This window comes from Curcuma longa, chromosome 10, assembly GCF_044706935.1.
Source record: "Curcuma longa cultivar G26 ecotype Majalengka, Jawa Barat chromosome 10, ITB_CL_G26_1.1, whole genome shotgun sequence".
Taxonomy (NCBI): Eukaryota; Viridiplantae; Streptophyta; class Magnoliopsida; order Zingiberales; family Zingiberaceae; genus Curcuma; species Curcuma longa.
The window spans coordinates 7,424,365-7,444,986 of record NC_133870.1 but is presented as its reverse complement, the minus strand read 5'-3'; the positions used below and the strand labels follow the sequence as shown (position 1 = coordinate 7,444,986).

Here is a 20,622-nt window from a genome sequence, read left to right as displayed (position 1 = left end):
TTGACCAAAAGTAAAGTATATATACGATATAGCACTTTTCAAAAAATCACACCAAACTTACAATATTAATTACAATTTTAATATTATCTGAGCTAGTTTGTCTAAAATTAATACTTTTATAGCAACAAGATTTTGACAGTTACGTTATTAGTTGAAGTCGATTTGAGTGATACAATATCAAACGAATTAGAAGGTCGAGGGGAAGAAGCATTTTAGAAAGCAAATATACACTTGATTCAATTCCAAAGTTGAATGCATTATATTTGAAATCTTTAATAAAAGTAAATGCAAGCTGTGATAAATTATCAAAATTAATAAATTAATAAAATCCTATATATGGTGTTATAATTTGATTCTGGACTAATGAAATTTATTTATTAAATTAACGTACGTACCAGAAGATGAGAACTGGATAAGAAGGAAGAGCGTTACTGCTAGTGTTTCCAGGAACCGAGAAAGAAAGAGATGCATCTGCCCAGACCAGTTGAAGCTTAAGCTCTTAATATATGATTCTAGCTAGCTAGGCTGCTTCCACTTCCAATCTAATTATCTGTTCTATTGCCTTTTAAAGTTGCTACAAGTCAAGTCAATAGATTTGTTTGTGTTACATAATTAATAGACTGAAAGAATTGTGTTTATGTAATTAATTTGAAGACTAAAGAATGGCTGACTTAAGTCAACAGTTTGTGATAACATGGATTCACTGTCGATTTCTTTCATTAATGATATTAAGAAATGTGCAAAAAAACAAAAAAAGCTCTTATGTTCTACAATATCTAAACTAGACACTTTACAATTTTATTTATCTTTATATAACTGAGCTAGCTAGGTTCATCATTGAGTTTAGAATGGAGAAGTTTACAAGTCTAGCTAGAGGTTTTATTTAATTAATTATAGGTTGTACGTGCCTGAGTCAGAAATTAATGACACAAGTTCGATTTAGTTTATCATTTTCTATTGTGTTTGACTTGATACGACTCTAAATATATGGGCTATGTCATAAAACACAGTTCAATAGTTTATTTGGCTAATTGCCTGATGCATAAGGCTATTTGTTATGTATACATCTATGTTGCCTACTGCATGGGTCACTCATAATTACTGAAAAAGATTGTTAGCAATGGAATCTTCCATAAAAATATCTGTTAATTATGTTATACATTGTGTATACGTTTATTCAACTGAAAAAAGATATGTCATAATTTATTCTACTGAAAAAGAGATATATATATATTCTCAATTGTGAAGGTGTTAAAAGTTGTTCATATTTGAAAATTTAAGGTAAGGTTTTCATATTTTGAGTAGCTTGATTTAAATGAATATAATTGATGTGAGGATTCAATCCTTATCTCAATTTTATAAATGACCTAATTAAAAGGGTACTGACCTAAAGGGATGCCTTCCTTCCGTACCTAAAAGGATATATAGTTGACTAGGAAGGGAGTCCACCTTGATAATTGTATAGACATTGTGCCAAACTACCACAAAAATCAAAGAGTTTATATATGATCACTTGAAAATTAAGAATAACTTAATTTCTTTTGCAAAATAATTAATATTATTTTGTTATTTGTTTTTAAAGTCGGGCATATATCGTCTGGAATAGAGCCGGTGTTTAATTATTATGGACCCAAAGTAGGGAGCAGACACTAAGCAGTAGTCTTAGTCATCAAATAATAGTCCCCGGGGTAATGGTGCAACGGTAGGACATTCGGGTTGTGATCCAGGGACCCGCGGTTCGATCCCCAGCTACGGCGTATTTGCAGGAATTTTCCTCCAAATGGGGAACGCAATCAAAGGATGCTGGACATCTGTATTGCCCGCCGTATGCGCTTCCCGATTTACCCTGGTGGTCGGTGGAAAACTTCCGTGGGGCCGGATCGGCCACTCCCAGAGATTAAGTCCATGAGACTGACTGAGATTTATTATTTTTTTAATCATCAAATAATAATCCTTTTGGACAATCATTTTCCATATTACAAGTGCCCCGCGCAATAGGCAAACAAAAAAAAAATGGTCCACATAAGTGAGCTAATTTATTTTGGCCTAATATTTTTTAAGTTGACATTAAATATTTAATTTTAAAATTACTTTCTTAAATGTATCATGAAATCGAATAGAATAATTATTATTTTAAAATTAAAAAATTAAAGGAGAATTGTAAAGAAATAAATATGAAAAATTTAAAAAAATAAAGAGAAATGTATACGTGGCTAAATTATTATTATAGAGAAGACCAAAATTTTCTTATGGCTCAGTAATTTTTTTTTTACATTGCTATCCTTTTATTATACTTGAAATTGGTTTCCATAATTAATTCGTTGAATAAATTAAATAGTTGAATAGTGATATAGAAGATTAGTTTGATTGGGTTGCCACTAATGATTTCAATTTGATAAGTTACTTTAGGAAGGTTAGATTTTTTTTTTTAGTATAATGATAATATTCATATGAATACATTTTTTTTTACTAAATTTTTTAATTATTTTTTTTGTAAATATTCAACAATTGCTTGGAGAGCCAAATGAAAATCAAAACCAAATTTGATTGTATGATCAATTGAAAATTCGTATCAATTGGGTAAAGAGTAATCAAACTAAATTAATTTTTGATTTTATTTTTCAATAAACTGAATAATTAACTCTCTTAACTTTACTTTATAGTTCTTGAGTCGAAGTAATTGACTTGTCTATTTACTTATTAGAGAAATTAATTTTAATTACGAACCCTAGAAGAAGAAACAAGGTGTGATTTTTTCTACAGCCGTTCGTCGAGAAGCTAAGGATCATTTCTTGCACGAGTATTTCCTCCCGCAGGAGTACTCCATCTTGTTGCCTGTATTTGCTGGTGTTGCGCTGCTCAGTTTCTTGTGCGTGTGCGTGATTATCAAGTCCAACAACAAGAAGAAATCTGCTTGAAGGAATGCCAAAGAGGCCAGGTTCGTGCTGCTGCTATTCGGTACGATCTTTTCTCTTGCCGTAATCTGTTTTGATGTTTAATTATTTCCTTTTTATTTTGTTTCTGCTACATTGAAATGTATGCTCTGTTTTTTTCTACTGGCCTACTGATGAATTTCACCATAGATTTGTGACTTATGAGTGAGTGTATATTTATTGGTTATTTTAAATAAAATTTTGTATGCAAACATGACTTTGCATTCTATGCCTATCTGCCAAAACAACAAGAAAGTAAAAGAACATTTCCTTGATTTCTTGTACAACCCAATCAAAAACATGACTTATGAGATTTTGTTGTTGCCTAATACTAAGCTTATGGGGTTCTCTTGATCATTCAACACGATCCGGTTATCAGAAATTTAAACAAAAGACAGAAATTCTATACCTATCTGCAAAATTAGTATTCTTGATCATGATTAATCAAGTGCATTACTCAATCAAAGGCAGCTTGTCACTTCACTGATAGCCTTTCAAAGTGGCTTCTCCTCCTGTGCAGAGATGACGCTGTTGAAATCAAAATACAAATATCCTGCCTTTGAGGTGGGGATCATCTATAAAATAGGGTTAATCCTTCTTATTGATTGATTCCTGAACATTAAGGATATCTTTTGTCGACTCCTTAGCTATCTGATGTGTCCTTGTGCTGGATTGTGATGCAGTCTAGGCATTTGGATGCTCACATTTGCTTTTTTCCCTTGATCCACAATTAGTTTAAGCAAGCATAATAGTTTCTTCTGGCCTTTTAACTACCAATCACTCTATATATAAACTAGATCAAATACAGATTAGGATAAACCTGAACCTGAAGCTAAACATTCAGTTAAACTTTACATAAATAGGCATAAACTTGAAACATAAAATTGGCAGTTAAATCAAGACTCAGTTATATATATATATATAAACTTTCCTACTATCTAGGCTCCAACGCAGAGATTGAAACATTATTTTCAGAAATTTTCATTAGAATTCTCTTGCTTCCTCTGGAGTTCTCTTGTTTTGGAACACCATTTGATTCACTGGTGGTATTATGGTCACTGAGGAATGCTGGTGCTGAAGGAGTGGGAAGGCCGACAAAGTGGCTGTTGAGCATAAGCACAACATTGGCCATGGTGGGTCTTTGAATTGGATCTTCTTGCACGCATAGTAACCCTATATGTATGCACCTTAATATTTGTTGAACTTGACATTGTTCAACTAGATCTTGATCAATCACTTGCAGGGCACTTCCTTGGGTCCAATGGCGCCAGACCACCTAAAGTGAGATGATAGCATGTGTAGTTAAGAACTTTAATTCATTTGAATAAATTGAGTATCAAATTCCTATCACTCAATCAAAGGTCGGATTAATACTTACATGAGTAACGAGTTCAATTGGATATTCGGACTCTCGGTAATCACTATTCTTCCGACCAATTAGGATCTCCAAGACTAACACACCATAGCTATACACATCTGATTTAACTGAGAAGAGCCCATGAATGACATATTCCGGTGCCATATATCCACTGCCATTAATAAGAAAAACACATTTAGACTTTCTCTATTCTTTGAAACTTTCTGTTCATTTGAAGTGTTAAATTTGGTCAACAATGATAAATAGAGTGTTTACTTACAATGTTCCGGCAATTCTTTTAGTGTTTCCTTGGGTTTCATTTGCACCAAAAAGCTTTGCAAGACCAAAATCTGAAATTTTGGGATCCATGTTTGCATCTAACAAGATGTTACTGGCTTTTAAGTCCCGATGAATGATCTTCAATGGCGAATCTTCATGAAGATAAAGAAGTCCTCGACTTATGCCCTCAATGATCTTAAACCTTCTTGGCCAATCCAACTGCTTTCTCTTTGAATTATCTGCACCATCCATATGTAATATTTGGTTACTAATTTTGCCGATCATGGTGTGTGCAATAGAGGACAAAACTATTCATGTAATCAATCTTATACACAACCAATCTTAGAACATATATTCGAGAATGGAATTGAACAAGTACGCTATTAAGTACTGCATTAGATTAGCAAACTACTAGATAATCAATTCCATGGATTGAGGATGTTGTCATGCAAAAGGGAGATTGAAACTATACCAAACAAAAACTTGTCAAGACTTGTATTAGCAAGGTAACTATAAACGAGTAGTTTCTCCTCTGATTCTAAGCAACAGCCCAACAGCTTCACAAGGTTTCTGTGTCGAAGTTTGGCAACCAGAAACACTTCATTTTTTAACTCATCTAGTCCTTGTCCTGAGCTTGTTGAGAGTCTTTTTACTGCTACATGCTCTCCGTTTTCCATTGTTCCCTGTTTTCAAGTGTCACCATAATTATTACTCATGTATCAAGTCGAAGAATCATCCACAGTTATATAAAGCATTCTTCAAATCTAAGGATCGACCTTATAAACAGCCCCAAATCCTCCTTCTCCTAGCTTGTTTCTTTCAGAGAAGTTGTCCGTAGCTATCCTAATAGCCTCCAGATCAAACAATAGAGATTCTGCACCTCTTATTTCATCTTGATCTTTATCATCTGTTCAAAAAATATTTTTCGTAGTAAAGAATAAGCAGACATATATGTACAAAAAATCATATAATAATAGTTCAGTAGCCATACTGAATGTTTCTGCATGTAGACGTTTCCGTCTTCGCGTAGTTGCTTTTGTTCTTCGACAGTAAATAAAAATGACACAAAGGAATAATAGTGCTGCAGCAATAGGCATGACAATAAATAGAATTCTTCTCCCAGTGCTGTTTTTTCCTAAGCAAACATGAAAAGGAGATACAAAGAGAATAAAGGAGTTAATGGATAAATTAGTGAAAAAAAGATAGATGTTTGATTAATTCGTACTTGGGTGATCCAATTCTCCTGCAAGCCGAACGAATAAATCATCTCCTCCACCGACGAAGTTTCTGAGATCCAACAGATCACCAGGCCAAGTTATGCATCCATAAGACCCATTGATCACCGCATACGCCACGCAGGAGCAATCCTTCAAGCACAAATTCTTGCAGCCATCGAGACTCATGTTTCCTCGTGACGTAGCGTTCTCAGTGTCGGGCACCTTCACGTTCTGCACCTTGGAAAACTGGTTGTTCGACGAGCAATTCAAAGGCTTCTCCCTCTCGCATCCGGCATTCCTTCCGTTCTCTGTAGTATTTATGAACCCGTCCAAGCAATTGCAGTTGACGGTGTAGTAGATCCTGGCGCACACGCTGTTGCGGCCACAGCGATTGTACGTATCGCAGTCATCCACCGGAACCGACCAAAGAAGTTGCCACTCTCCCTCGCCACCCCTGTCAAGACTCCAACGCTGGAAAGTTCCGTTGGCCCAAAACACCCACCGCGACAGCACCGGCGTCGGCGAAGCCACGTAATTATGCACAAAGTAGGTCTCATTCTGCAGTTGGACACAAACGTTAAAGCTACTGAGTTGGCCACCTGACCGAGGAACCCATATCCGTTCAATGGGCCGCTGCGACGGTATTTGGCGGATCCCTTCAACGTGACCACATCCAGTATGGGCAGAGCAGGAATCATCCGGGTGTAGTCTCCCGGAGAAGGATCCGTGGAGTTTCTCCACGACACTTGCCGCCATGAAGTGTTGGTCCGGTTGTCAAATCCGAGCTTCATGCCAGGGAGATACGTGTCGCTGTCGTTGGAGTCCTCGAAGCTCTGCCATAGAATCGAGTTGCTGCTGTCGTTCAGAATGAGGTTTCCAGAATCTAAAAGCTGCAAGCGTGCAGAATTGAGTAGTCCTGTGTATCTCGTTTCCGTCGACCAAACTATTCTGTCTTCCTCAAACAAGATTAGATTTCCTTCGGAAGTGAGATTGAAGGATGCCATGGATGTGTTGACAGACCTGTTCCGATTGGCGATCCATACTACAGTGCCTTCTTGCGGTGTTACATTGTAGTACCAGATTCCTAGGTACCCGTTAGCTGAACTATTATCAAGACTGAAGAAACCCATCTGGAATAAGTCTCCTATGGATATCAATGTCTGGTTATTCACAAGTGAGCTGTTCTGGTTCATTGTATCCCCTGTATCATCGATCATCAATAAATAAATAAATAAATATCTAAGGAAATATTTACCATCTGCTGCTTTGCTCTATTTAAATTGCCCGTCCAAACCAACTGTCCACCGATCGACTAGTTGAAAATTGATTCAGAAACACTCTCTTATTTAACGATCATAAAAATTCTAAATTTATATCAAATAAATATTATTATATTTTAAATTCAGTTTCTTTTATTTTGCCCTTTACAGTTCTGAGACAAACTAATAGTTTTCTCTAAATTTCATTATTTTGTATACTTTTGAGCAATAATATTGTCCAAAAATATTTGATCTAAATATCTTAAATTTATATCGAATATTTTTATTATTGTCTTGAGTTTTGATAAATAAACACATAATATTCCCGAGTTATAAATACCTTTCACATAAAAATATTTAAAGATTTTTAATCGAATATTGGAATAACGTCTATTAATAAGGAGTATCTGATGTTAGAGGTTTTTAATTTATTTTAAATAAGCACCGTTGCACTCTTAATATCCCAAACATATTCATTTTTATTGATTTTCAACCTTGTGAGATCATTAAATATTGTAACTAAAATTATATAAATGATATTAAAGGTTTAAATTATTTATTTTGCTCAATTTTATTAATTTTTATTTTATCCAACTGTCGAATACTTTCAACCCAAAAAACCTTGCTATTCCACTGCCGATTTAATTAAGCAATATATAATACTGGATGAAATGAAGCAAGTCGATCGAGTAAAAGAGAGGATTTAAAAAACAAAAGGGATGCATCTTTGGCGAAGTCCAAAATATATGATTAATTCACAAATACTGAACTAGGATATAAAATTAAATGTGATAAACTAATAAAATTCACAAATACTACTGAACTAGGATATATATGATTAATTCTTTCTTAAACGTACCAGAAGATGAGGAGTGGCCGAGCTGGACGAAGAGCGTTACTGCTACTACTGTTTCCATGAACCGATAAAGAAAGAGATGCATCTGCCCAGTTGAAGCTTAATTAATTAAGCTCTTAATGATTCTGCGCTGCTTCCACCTGCAATTTAATATGCTGTATTGCCTTTTACCTTCTTTAATATGCTGTATTGCCTTTTAGAGTTACTACAATTAGTCCTAATAAGTTAAATTAAAAGTCTTAATTTTACGTCTTAAATTTCAAAATTTGATGTAAGTCTAGTCAATTGACTTGTCTGTGTTGGAAAATAATTGTGGGTATGCAAGTCAACAATTTGACAACGACCGGTTTGAAAATTAACAACACTGGAGTCACTGTCAAAATACTTTCGAAACATATTTTATTTATTTATATATAACTAGGGTTCATTATTTACGTATTATGTACTACTGTTTCACCTTTTCGTTTGGTACAAAAAGTGATAGAGATTCAGAGAATGGATATTTAGGAATTTGGTATACGCATAGTAGTTTGGGTTGCCAATAGGAACAGGTCTCTCAACAGAGCCGCCTCCTCACTGAACCTGACCAGTTGAGACTTTGAAGGTGATGAAGCTTTGAAAAATGCAACCACAAGACATCAGAATACCTACTTAACTGATGAAGTTTTTTTTTTACATGTTAATTGGAATTCAAAATTTGATCCTTTCTTATTTTTAGACATAAATTTTGAAAGAAAGATAGGTCTTTAGAGATTTTTAATGATGCACTAGATCATTCATATCCTATTGTAAAAATCCTTTATTACATCTGACTGAGTTTTATGTGTATAAGATAATTATAAAGACAAACCAACATTAACAGAGGTGGTGATGATATTAACGAATGAGAATTAACTTTTGACACCACTTAAACAACCTATAATAACATCACCATGCAACAAAAATAGTGTTACTATTATAATTATGAAGATAAATCAACATTAACAGAGATAGTGATGATGTTAATAAGTGAGGATCAGTTTTTGACACCACTAAAATAATCTACAATAATGTCAATGTGCAACGAAAATAATATTACTACTAAAGAAATAAATCACTGATCAATTACAGAACCAGAAATTCAAAATCTCTAATTATCTTGGCCTACCTTATTTTTATGGAGAGTTGCAACTCTTCTCCAACTTAGCTAGGTCAACATATAAATTTTGCCTTATTGACCTAACTTACATTTCCTTGCGCACATTCAAATTAATTAGGTCTAGTTTATAGCACCCAAATTTATTTCTCTCTAGAAGCAAAAAAAAAAAAAACAATTGATTTTTGTCCTAATATTCCTTTGGAGTCATATGGGCGAACGTACACCACAATCACACAATTGAGTTATGTGGATTTACCCAACTAATTGTTTCTTCGTCATCGTCAAAATTCCATTACATTCCTATGTATCTAACTTATTCCATTACAATTTTTTTTCTAGAGAATGGAGTCTAGTCAACGAATTTGTCCGTGTTTGAAAGGTTCAAAAAATTGTTTGGGTGGTTAATTTGGAAACTTCGTACTGGCTCACTAATTCAACGGTTGGTTGACCTCCGATTAGAAAACGTCATGGAGTCAACGACTGATTCCATGCATGTAACCCAAGAATAATTAACTGGTTTAACTAGCATATTTTTATGGAGAAAAACACACTTTTTCTTCAAATAAAAATCTTTTCATCTTTTTGACGACTCGATCGTCACTCTATAAAATTATCAATAGATGAAATGAAATGAAATAATTATATTTTCTTGTGAATTGGCCCGCTCCCCGACCTCTCGATTCTTTGTCATCTCTTTAAAGAGTTCTAAAAGCTTTAAAAATTTACTATAAAACATTTTCAAAGAGCGTGACTTAACGGGCGACCATACTAAATTAACAATACAATTGATAATATTAATTAATTAGGTGACAATTTCTGTTATATTTAAAGAGATTTTTCAACTGATAAAGTCATTAACAATGGCAACCCTAAAAAGGTTAATCTATTTATGTATTTTTTAAATTTAACATCGTGTATTCAATTTTCAAAACCGATTAATTTTGAGAATGATTAATTTAATTCTATAAAAAATGTTCATCATTTACTAAAATAAATCTGAAATCGTAATATGAGATCAATCTTAATCTGGAGGTATTTTTCGATGCATTCCACTAGTTGGAAATGGAGCTAATCTGAGGCATTATTCATGCATTCCACTAATCGGAAATGGAGTTAATTAATAGATCAAACTCGAATCAACTGCAACTGGATTGATCTCATATTAATTACGTCCAACGACAAGAAGAAATCTACTTGAAAGAATGCCAAAGAGGCCAGATATTCGGGACGATCTTTTCTCTTGCAGTAATCTGTTTTGATGTTTAATTATTTCCTTTTTATTTTGTTTCTGCTACATTGAAGTGTGTGCTCTGTTTTTTTCTACTGGCCTACTGATGAATTTCACCATAGATTTGTGACTTATGAGTGTATCTTTATTGGTTGTTTTAAATAAATTTTGTATGCCAAACATGACTTTGCATTCTATACCTATCTGCCATAACAACAAGAAAGTAAAAGAACATTTCCTTGATTTCTTGTACAACCCAATCAAAAACATGACTTATGAGATTTTGTTGTTGCCTAATACTAAGCTTATGGGGTTCTCTTGATCATTCAACACGATCCGGTTATCAGAAATTTAAACAAAAGATAGAAATTCTATACCTATATGCAAAATTAGTATTCTTGATCATGATTAATCAAGTGCATTACTCAATCAAAGGCAGCTTATCACTTCACTGATAGCCTTTCAAAGTGGCTTCTCCTCCTGCAGAGATGACGCTGTTGAAATCAAAATGCAAATATCCTGCCTTTGAGGTGGGGATCATCTATAAAATAGGGTTATTCCTTCTTATTGATTGATTCCTTAACATTAAGGATATCATTTGTCGACTCCTTAGCTATCTGATGTGTCTTTGTGCTGGATTGTGAGGCAATCTAGGTATCTGGATGCTCACATTTGTTTTTTTTTCCTTGATCCACAATTAGTTTAAGCAAGCATAATAGTTTCTTCTGGCCTTTTAACTACGAATCACTCTATAAACTAGATCAAATACAGATTAGGATAAACCTGAAGCTAAACATTCAGTTAAACTTTACATAAATAGGCATAAACTTGAAACATAATATTGCCAGTTCAATCAAGACTCAGTTATATATATATATATAACTTTACATAGTAGAAGTTAGCTGCTTGGTCCAGAAGCAGGATCTCAACAGGAACATTTACCTTGAGACCTAAACTATTAATCTCCTTTTCGTCTTCGCAGCAGGCAATTCAGCTTCGTCTCCTTCCAACATTTCCTCTCTGCAACAAGCCAACAAGCAACACCATTCGTCTGGACCATCTCCTTCTCTCTCCGTAGCAAGTAATCCTCTGTCTCCGAATTCTTTCTCTCTCTGTAGAAAGTTAACAAGCAACGCCCTTTGTCTGAACTGTTTCCTTCCCTCTCTGCAACAAACACCCCTCACGTCTCCTTTCCTCTCCGTAGCAAGGCAGCAAGCAACGCACAACACCCCCTTCGCACAACAAGCAAGGAATTCTACTCAAAAGTAATTCTAATTTTTTTTCTTGTTCAGTAAAAAAGATGCACGATGACAACGCAGTCACTTGTGCTACGAGACGACGACGTGGTAGCCTCCTGAGTTGTCATTGCCCCACCAAATACATAGCAACGTGACCGCTGCCTCGCCAGGCAACGACGCGGCCGCTTGCAAAGACAGCACCGTGCCACTGCTGTATGCAGCCACGTCATTGTTTGGTGGGGTAGCAACCGTTCGTGAGATTGCCATGTCACTACCACACTGTTAGCATGAACAACCGCGTTTGCATTAAACAATATCCTAGCTCCGCCTCATATATCTTCAAAACAGTGGGATATTATTCACTTTAGATTCACGTTTTTATAATTTTATTTTTAAATTTTATCCAAAAGATCTTGATATTTTCATCTTATAATCCAGGATTTTTTTTTTCATTTTCATGTATTTCTAATATAGAACTTTGATTGTATAACAACAATCTACCCCTTAAACAAAAGACCACTAGGAGTCCCTTTAATGGTTCCTTAATGGTTCCAACAGACTCCTTACAGATTCGGATCCTAACAGATTCGTCCTTTTAACAGTCCCAACGGACCTCTTACTAGGAGCCCCCATCACATGGACATACTCTGATATACTGTTAGATCTGATGAAATCTAGATATATCTCCAAAATGATATGATAGTATCCATTTTGGATCTACGCTCTCATGATTTTATTTTTGAACTTTATCCAAAAGGTCTCGTATCAATATAGATATCTCCATCTTATAATCTCATCATCTTTTTTATATATATATTTTCAGTATAAAATTTTAATGGTATCCGAACATAATACACTCTACATAAATTTTGAATCTTTACTACTTAGAAAATCCATCTCGTATTTTACCATCATACTGTAACTCAGAGGCACGTTGCAGGTAGATGAGTTGAATGGACAGCGGTGTGAGGGCTGGGGTGAGAGCAAACTGTGCCCAATTTTTTTTGTTTTTGTTTCAGCTTTGTTCCGGCTGGAATAGCTCGTCCACCTTCTTCCTTTTGAGGGGCACAAGATATATCTTTTTTGTCTCGAACGGTAGAAGCATCAAAAGGTTATCCGGACCCACTGGGCCCCCACAATTATTGTCGAGTAAATGATGAAGAGGACTTGCTCCACTCCACCCCACTTGATACTGCTTTTCTTTACTGTTTCATGAAGAGGTAATCATTTCAGAGCTCAATACAGTTTGTGTGTATCTTGAGGCTATAGAGGAGTAAAAAATTATAGACGAGAAAATTACAGAATTTTTTTATGCTTTTTTACTTTGCTCCTTCAATGTCTCTGTGAATATTTTATCTATTTAATTTTTATTGTACTTTTATTTGCATATTAAAGAGATAATAACTTCTATTGGTAGTACAAGTGGATAAGAAGTTCTTCCTTGGAAGTTGCTGGTGATTAGGGGCTCTTGTTTTGCAAGCTTACGTTCAAGCTCTTGGTGTCTTATTACAAGCTTATTTCACTTGTAATAATATCAAAATATGTTTTTCTTATTTATCTATCCATGTGGATTTTATGGATCTCATAACAGTTTTTTGAATAATTTCTCACCGGGTTTGAACAGAATTAATCACGGTTCCCTTCGCTATTCTTTAAATCTTAACAGAATCCGGTTCGTAGTTACTTTGTTCAAGCTTATCAAAGGCAGTTGAGTTCATATTACATACAAACTAATACTCACGGATACGACTCACTAATACTCAAACTTGAGTAGCTCTGCTTGCTATAACTGATGCATATTCCACAATGGTTTGATCCGGTGACCTCTTCAGCTGAGAAAAAAGGGGAAATAATGCAGAAGATCGAAGGAAGGATCTGCAAACAGCATGGTCACACATCTTACGCAAAGCAAATAGAACGATCTTAAGGGGAGATTCATTTTGAGTTCTTCCTCGACTCGGGCTCAATGCATTCTGCGAATAGTTAGAGACCATCTCCAACAACGCCTGGCAAAACAAAGAAAATTTAAAACCGTGATAAGAATGTATATATAGACAATACATACTATGAGCAACTTAGTGGGATGTATGCTAGATCCTGAGTTCAACGTGCAATTGTATTGTTAACAAACCTGCATGGCACCCTTAGAAACAATATCTTCACATAGAGCACTTGAATTTCGAACGAGATTGCTAAGTGCACCAGCAGCATTCAGTTTGGTTTTATCTTCTTCGGCTGCGAGTAGAAGCATTGTTAGTTGAGGTATGCATCTTCGGAGCTCTTCATACAGATCATCATTGTGGTATGCAGCATTCCCAACCTGATCATAGAAGAATTGAGCATAGAATGACAAAAACACAAGTTACAATTTCGGGGGAAAAAAAAACATAATGAATGGACATGTTTGGTATATTGACGAATGATGAATCATGGAAGTTATCCATGACCAAATGATTTCCTTAGTTTTGATATCCATTTTAGATATCAGATAACTATAATGTGAAGGACCTCTATATAACAGAATAACTAACCAGATGCCTCCTCCATATAAGCACAGCAAGGACCTCTGCATGACCATGTGATACGAGACTGAATGTGGGTAATAGTGCTTACCCACCAACAATTCTCTCCCACACTCATCATGACTAAGTGATGCAGGAACTATCGGCATCTTCATGTGTGGCATGGTATAAACTACCAACAATCCCTGAATCCCAAACCTAAGTCCACCAATGTGATGGGGTGGAGATGGTTCATCCAACATGGCTCAGCAATGCATCTAGCTTTGAAACAAATTCATTGCACTCAATTCACTCGTTCAGCAAAGCAGAGTCCCATTCTAAATCGACTATCCGCTTAGGGGAAGGGTGCCTCCTTCGTATAAGCTCACCCAATGGTTTGCAAATGTACTCAATTATGTGAACAATGTTGGCCACCAAGCTCCAACAGGATCCTCACAAAAATATAGTCCTGTTTCTCTTAATTTATCAACTCAACCAGGTTTAAATCCACACACTAATACTGCTAGAGTTCAACACGGTTGAGGTTCCTGGTAACCCACAATCCCTTCTTCTCCTTCCAATTTAATCCCTCCCACCCCCTCTTCTATTGCTCCACCAGCCACCCTCTTCCTTTCGTACAAAAGCACTTTGACCTCTTTTTTTGTCTATTTTATGCATCAAGCTTAGCACAAATATGATACCTCAGCTTCAATAAAACACAATAAGCCCCTCTTGCGAGCCCAAATTAATGTCCCACTTCCTTCATTTTATCTCAACTATTGTAAAGAAAATTCTATAAATACAAGAAACAGCATGGCAAGTTTTACTAGCTACTTACAGCAAAACAAGCAAATTTCCTAGTACGTCTGTCTGGGTCAGCACACCTGTCAATCAAAATATCAATGACCTTATGATTTGCCTGCAGCAAAAATATATATATATATCAAGGGTTATATAATTAGCAAACTTATAGGGAGAAAGTGATGGAATATGAACGTAATCATATATATCTTACAAGTGACTTGTAGAAGTAGGAACTGTGCCGACACATATTACCAATGGCACTGCAAGCTTTTGCACGCACATCAGCAGAATCACTATTAAGAAAGTCCTTGAGAAATTGCAACATACCAGCTTGGTCAATGGCTTCATAAAAGTCCTGCGCGAAAGGATTTTCAAGATAAAAATGATAAAGTAACAATAATAAGATATAAAACCAGGTCCCACTGAATACATTGTATAATACAACCTCAATTATCATAGAGGAAAGTTCGAATCTCTTACACATAATCAACAGAAGAAAATGTTATAACCAAAGTATACTAGAATAAATCTACTTAATCATGCTCATATAAATTGAGATCACCCAATAATGATTCCTTCATAATCAACAGAAGAAAATGTTATAACCAAAGTATTCTAGAATAAATCTACTTAACCTTGCTCGTATAAATTAAGATCACCAAGTAATGTTTTCTTTGCAGGCAATGTCAACACTACGGTACCTTTGACATCCGGGCAAGGTCAGAAATAATCATTAGAAAATCCAGCATAGCATCTTTAGGGATTGATTGGCCGCCCAACAGCTTTTGTACTCTGTTTGGAGATAAAAGACCTTCCTTAACAAGTTGCAGTGCTAAAGGTCGATATCCAACCATTTTTGCAACCATAGCAATAGGCCTCGACACATCTTCCAAGTCAAGATAGTCCAAGCTGCAAAGTATACGACCAGGAAAATTGACCTGCAAGTGAAAAAAACAAAGACGCCAGTTCTAAAGCGCAAACAGCATGATAGAGCAACAGAATCCTTGTAATTTTACCTCTGAAAGAATTTGAATATAGTAAGGCATATTGTTTCCAATAGCTTTGACTAATTCTTTATTTTCAATAGCAACTCTGCCACCAGGTAAGCCAGTATTTAAGAGGAAGCCACTGTTAATCGAAGCTGATGTTGATGGCATGTTGGGGGCACTCTGTACTGCAACAAAGGGAAATGCCAGAATATCAACAATTGCATTCACTAAATCTCTATTTCCAGGATGGCCGCTAGCATGACCTTCCCAAATGGTCAGTGAAATCAAGTGTTGATCCGACAATAAGTCAGTTATTAGCTTCACATGCTCTTTTTTGAAAAAGATCTCATGAAGCACTCCACCAGTGAGACAGCTACACAAGGAAGAAAGTGCCCAAAGTAGTCCAGCAGGAGACAGCCCTAATCTAACAATTTTGCAATCTTTTCCATTGGCGGGATCTTCTACAATCCCATCTGCTAACAAACTAATGAGAAGCTGAGGTATTCCATTAGAACATGCTTGTTGAACAGATAGAGGACCACCCCATAAAAGCCTCATTTTCAACAAACCAAGACAACCATCATTGGATTCTACGTACCTCAAGACCAAGTCATTAGACTTTGTTTCAATTTCATTAGAACAGCGAAGCTTTAGTAGGTTACGTAGTGTTGCCATAGATGGCAATATAGCAAGTGTATTTTCAGAGATAGAGTTCCCACATGAGCCAATATCAAGAGATAAAATTGATGATAAAGCTAGCATGGCTGATGCACAGTGAGGTTGAATGGAACTTGCCATAGAATCATCCATCAAGGAAAGATGTGCAAGAACTGAAAGACATGAGCGCTGCTTTTTCTGAGAACTAGAAAGAATGTATGACGAAGAACACTTTCCGACTGATCTTAATCGATCAGCAATTGTTGCCAAAGTAATGCAACAATGTACAACCAAACCACGAGGATTTGACAGCTTACATTTTGGAGTACTCTTCTCTCCTGAATCCTTGTTTAGATAAGAAGCACTCAAGGATAGTACAGAAAAAATATCAGATACAATAGTTCCATCAGTTGCCACATCTGTTTCAGCAACAATATCTGATGGATCCAACAAACCACAGAGCACAGTGCATGCAGAAGGGCTCAGAAGACAGATCCTTGACATAAGCTGAAAAATAAAAGCTCTGATAAGCCAGATGCATATTAAAAATCAGATCCAAACATCAATGATTCAATTTGCTAAAATAACAAGTTCCTGATTTCAATGTCACGCCATTTGAAGTGTGATTCCTAACACATAATGTGGCACTGACTCATATTAAAGCAACGAGGGTTGTTAAGGAATTGATTATAGAAATAGAAAAGTCATTTATATCTATATTAGGTTATCCAATCAATCTAGGACATTTAGAAACATTTAGTTAGCATGGAATCAGTTATCATATGAATTCTTCAAGTGAACCTCTCTCCGGTTAAAAAAAGAAAATACTGAATGCATAATATAGCCAATCCCAAACAGTGCTATCATGGTGCAAATAAGATAAAAGAAACATACTGATTGAAGCCCTTCAGTGAAAAGAAAACAGATTTATTTTTTCCCTCGAAAAGGAGAGATAATATACCTGAAGAGTGGCAGACAATGCAGACTCCAACCCAGTGTGAAAAGAGTAATACATGGCAACTTGAATTGTTTTTGATTCAACAAATAGTTTCACAAGTCTTGTAATAACTTTAACTGGTTCCTTATGGAGTTTCAGGGATTGCTCATATTCCATAATATCAGGCTGCAATGAAAGTTGCCTACGTGAATAGACCAACGGGAAAGCATATGTTTGTTCTTTTGCAAAAATTATTTCCACTGCATTAATCAGACACCAAATGGCCTTGCATGCTTCGCATGCAGCTGGAACCATATTGGAAGATCCTGACATGAGACTTGTTCCAGAAATAGTTAAGCATTCAAGCAAAAGCTGGAAAACTGAAGATTCACTAGTACAATCAACCATCTGGAGCAGAAACCTTTCCATTGGCTTTGTGCTTTCATATGATGTTGATTGTTTTAGCTCACTAGTAGCACGGTACAGCATAATCGCAATGCATGCAGTAGTTTCATAGTGGATCCTACCAGATGTATCAGTAGTTAAAGCTAGCATCTGCAGCAGAGTTATAGGATGATATTCTCAATCAAAAACCAGTGAATAAGTTTTGCAGGACAAACAGAAGTCACCTGAGAGTAAAGATACACTAGAGCACTCCCATGCTTACAAAAAGAATCATGACGTCCACTACCAGTAACTTCCAATAACTTCTTCAAAATAGAAAGGCTCTGCAGAATCATCAAATACAAAAATTTAGTCCAAAAGATCAGTGTACATTGAAATAATTGTTGATGGCGATGAACTGCATGGACAAAAACAGAAATATTATTTAACCATAGAACATGAATTTTGTGTCTGTCATAAACTCACACTCAGTTTATAATTAATCAGGAAAAAATGTCTTATCAAGGTTCAGAAAGACCTTAATGCATATGCCTTGAGCATCCCCAATCTTCACTTCAATGAGGGCAGCAGTGAATTCAAGAAGCACACATATTAGGATGTCAGAAGATGTACCCAGTTGAAGTGTTCCAGAAGCAATTAGATTTGTCAGAATTCTGAATGACTGGCTCACATTGTCGATATTAAGATCCCTAGAAATTTAATAAAAGGCACAAAAGGTTTGATTAGAACAAGAATTATGATTATAAAGAATGTTGAATTGTGACTATAAAGAATGCTATGAAATAATTAGAGTATTTCTATCTTACAATTTACTGAACTATTACCATGCTTACAATTAACTGAACTACTACCATGTCTAGACTAAGAAAGGTGCTAAAAACATGATAAGTTTGATCAAATCATAAGTTGTAATAATGAAGGACATAACAGAGCTTTAATACACTGCAAATGGCCATGATTCTTTGGTTCAAAAATTGCATTTTTTTTGTAAAACGAGCTTACTCTTGAAAACCATATCATGCCTTAGAACCAAACATAAAATGCAGGATCAAGGCATAAAAGAACAGATAATATGGTCTCAGTTATGGAGAAGAAAGTTAACCAAAGAGTGTTGACATGAGAAAAACCTTTTGATTGAGACTGTTTAACAAAGAGCCGAGTTCATGCAAAGGACATGTCTAACCTTGTTAATAGCATTTCGGATATTTATAGATTTGACTAAACTTCATCAAAGTTAGCTCTGTAGCCTTATAAAATTATTTTCTAGGTCAGAAAGACCTTAATATTAATGGAAAACATGATGTTTGAAAGAAACGGAAATTAATATTTTTGTTCAAAGAGAACCAGCATACATCAAATGCAAATTCATCAAAGACTGGGCTACCTGAGGGAACTAGGTGATCGCTTGGACCAAGTTTGCAGAGGATGTAAAACGACTGATAAAACTTCAATATCATGACTGATATTACTTGCACCTTTTACTGTCCGTGAACCTTTTTCCAGAGCATCCAAAATTTGGTTGTCTGAAAGCAAGCGGAAAATGTGGGATTTCTGAGGTCACATAAGAAATACTTATTCTATAGTAGAAACTATACTAGTACAGAAACACCAAAGAATATATGATACAGTATATCAGACTTTCAAATTGACAGAATCATCCAAATAGTTCAGGAACAGAATCTGAAAAACTAAATTCCACCCCTTTGTCCTTGATCAGTTCTGCAAAATAAGTTATGAGAAAAAGATTTATTACCCTAAAAATCATTCAAATGATCCACAAAATCAAGTCAGAGTAAAACTTTTAGGTGATTTTTAATATATTCATTTGAATCCTAATCTCACTTATGCTTACTCTATCAATTCTAAAAAGACGCTTCCCTTAAGGAGTACTGTACCAATGGTAGCCATGTATCTGTCAAACTTTTCCTTATTTGGATAACAATCCTAATATGCTTCTCTGGTCTATAATGACGATGAAAATTATGCATCTTTGTCTATTAAATAAAAGGATGATAGACAAACCTAATAGCAAAATCTCAACACTAAGTGTCCATCAGTTGAGGCCCATTATGCTTAAACTAAAAACACACATTGCAGCAGTAATAAAACCAGGTAATAAAATATGTGCTACAACTTTTTTTTGAATTTCTGAGTTAGCGGAGCACAATTTATTAAAATATTACAGACTGATATGTAGCGAGGACAACCTATATAATTGGGTTGTGCGGCTTGTTTTGTTGTAGATTGATATGTGGCATGAAGTATCAAATACAAGGAATACAAGGAAGGATCTTGGTGAAAAATAAGCCTTGACCTACTTTTAACAAAGCAACGAAATATTAAATGCAAATAGTGTGTGGAAGTCTCTATGCCATGGCAACAGAGGCGCCGTCCAAATATTTAGAGTCTCCATCATACGACCTACAACCACTCCTAGAGATGCTAAGATTTTCTTACAGATCTTACTACTGGACCATTAGTGGTGTCGTAACCCGCATTGGTATGTGGTCCATGTTGCACTGAAGTGGTCCTTCACAACTAGCATGCATGCTCATTGGAGGATGGCATCTTATTGACCTTCCTACTCACTGGTAGCAACATCTCAATTATATGGGCTCTCTTCTTGTTCGCTAACGTTGCTTTAATTCACCCATCCCAATATAGCATTTCAAAGCCCTAACGTGGAGCATCTATGTTGTGGTCTAAGTCATCGTGCTTATTTGCATCAATGGGCCCACCGGACAAGATGGAATTGTGGCATTGCACCTAGTCAACACTATCCTAGTGACCAAGTAGGCCCTGGGCAATAACAAATTCCCTTCTT

General features: G+C 35.6%; 1 protein-coding gene and 1 pseudogene across 1 annotated transcript; both read right to left on the bottom strand.

Annotated features, from left to right (window-relative positions):
* Window positions 1–3,783: 3,783 nt before the first annotated feature.
* LOC141836393 (G-type lectin S-receptor-like serine/threonine-protein kinase SD1-1) lies at window positions 3,784–7,986 on the bottom strand (annotated as a pseudogene).
* Window positions 7,987–13,092: 5,106 nt separating this feature from the next.
* On the bottom strand, window positions 13,093–19,706 carry LOC141835574 (serine/threonine-protein kinase TIO-like). Its single transcript, XM_074722967.1, has 11 exons — window positions 19,689–19,706; window positions 19,183–19,349; window positions 18,316–18,487; window positions 18,023–18,121; window positions 17,418–17,948; window positions 15,827–16,963; window positions 15,512–15,748; window positions 15,022–15,165; window positions 14,845–14,925; window positions 13,637–13,825; window positions 13,093–13,511 (listed from the first exon to the last, which is right to left on the bottom strand). Exons 1-11 carry the CDS (start codon window positions 19,704–19,706, stop codon window positions 13,266–13,268), a joined length of 3,021 nt encoding a protein of 1,006 aa, XP_074579068.1. The 3' UTR covers window positions 13,093–13,265.
* Window positions 19,707–20,622: the final 916 nt, after the last annotated feature.

Excerpts from the sequence above, each read along its gene's own strand:
- LOC141835574 (XM_074722967.1), bottom strand. Across the intron at positions 15,749-15,826 it reads ATATTCAAATTCTTTCAGAG|GTCAATTTTCCTGGTCGTAT; the intron begins GTAAAATTACAA and ends TTTCACTTGCAG. Across the intron at positions 13,512-13,636 it reads TTTCTAAGGGTGCCATGCAG|GCGTTGTTGGAGATGGTCTC; the intron begins GTTTGTTAACAA and ends TTGTTTTGCCAG.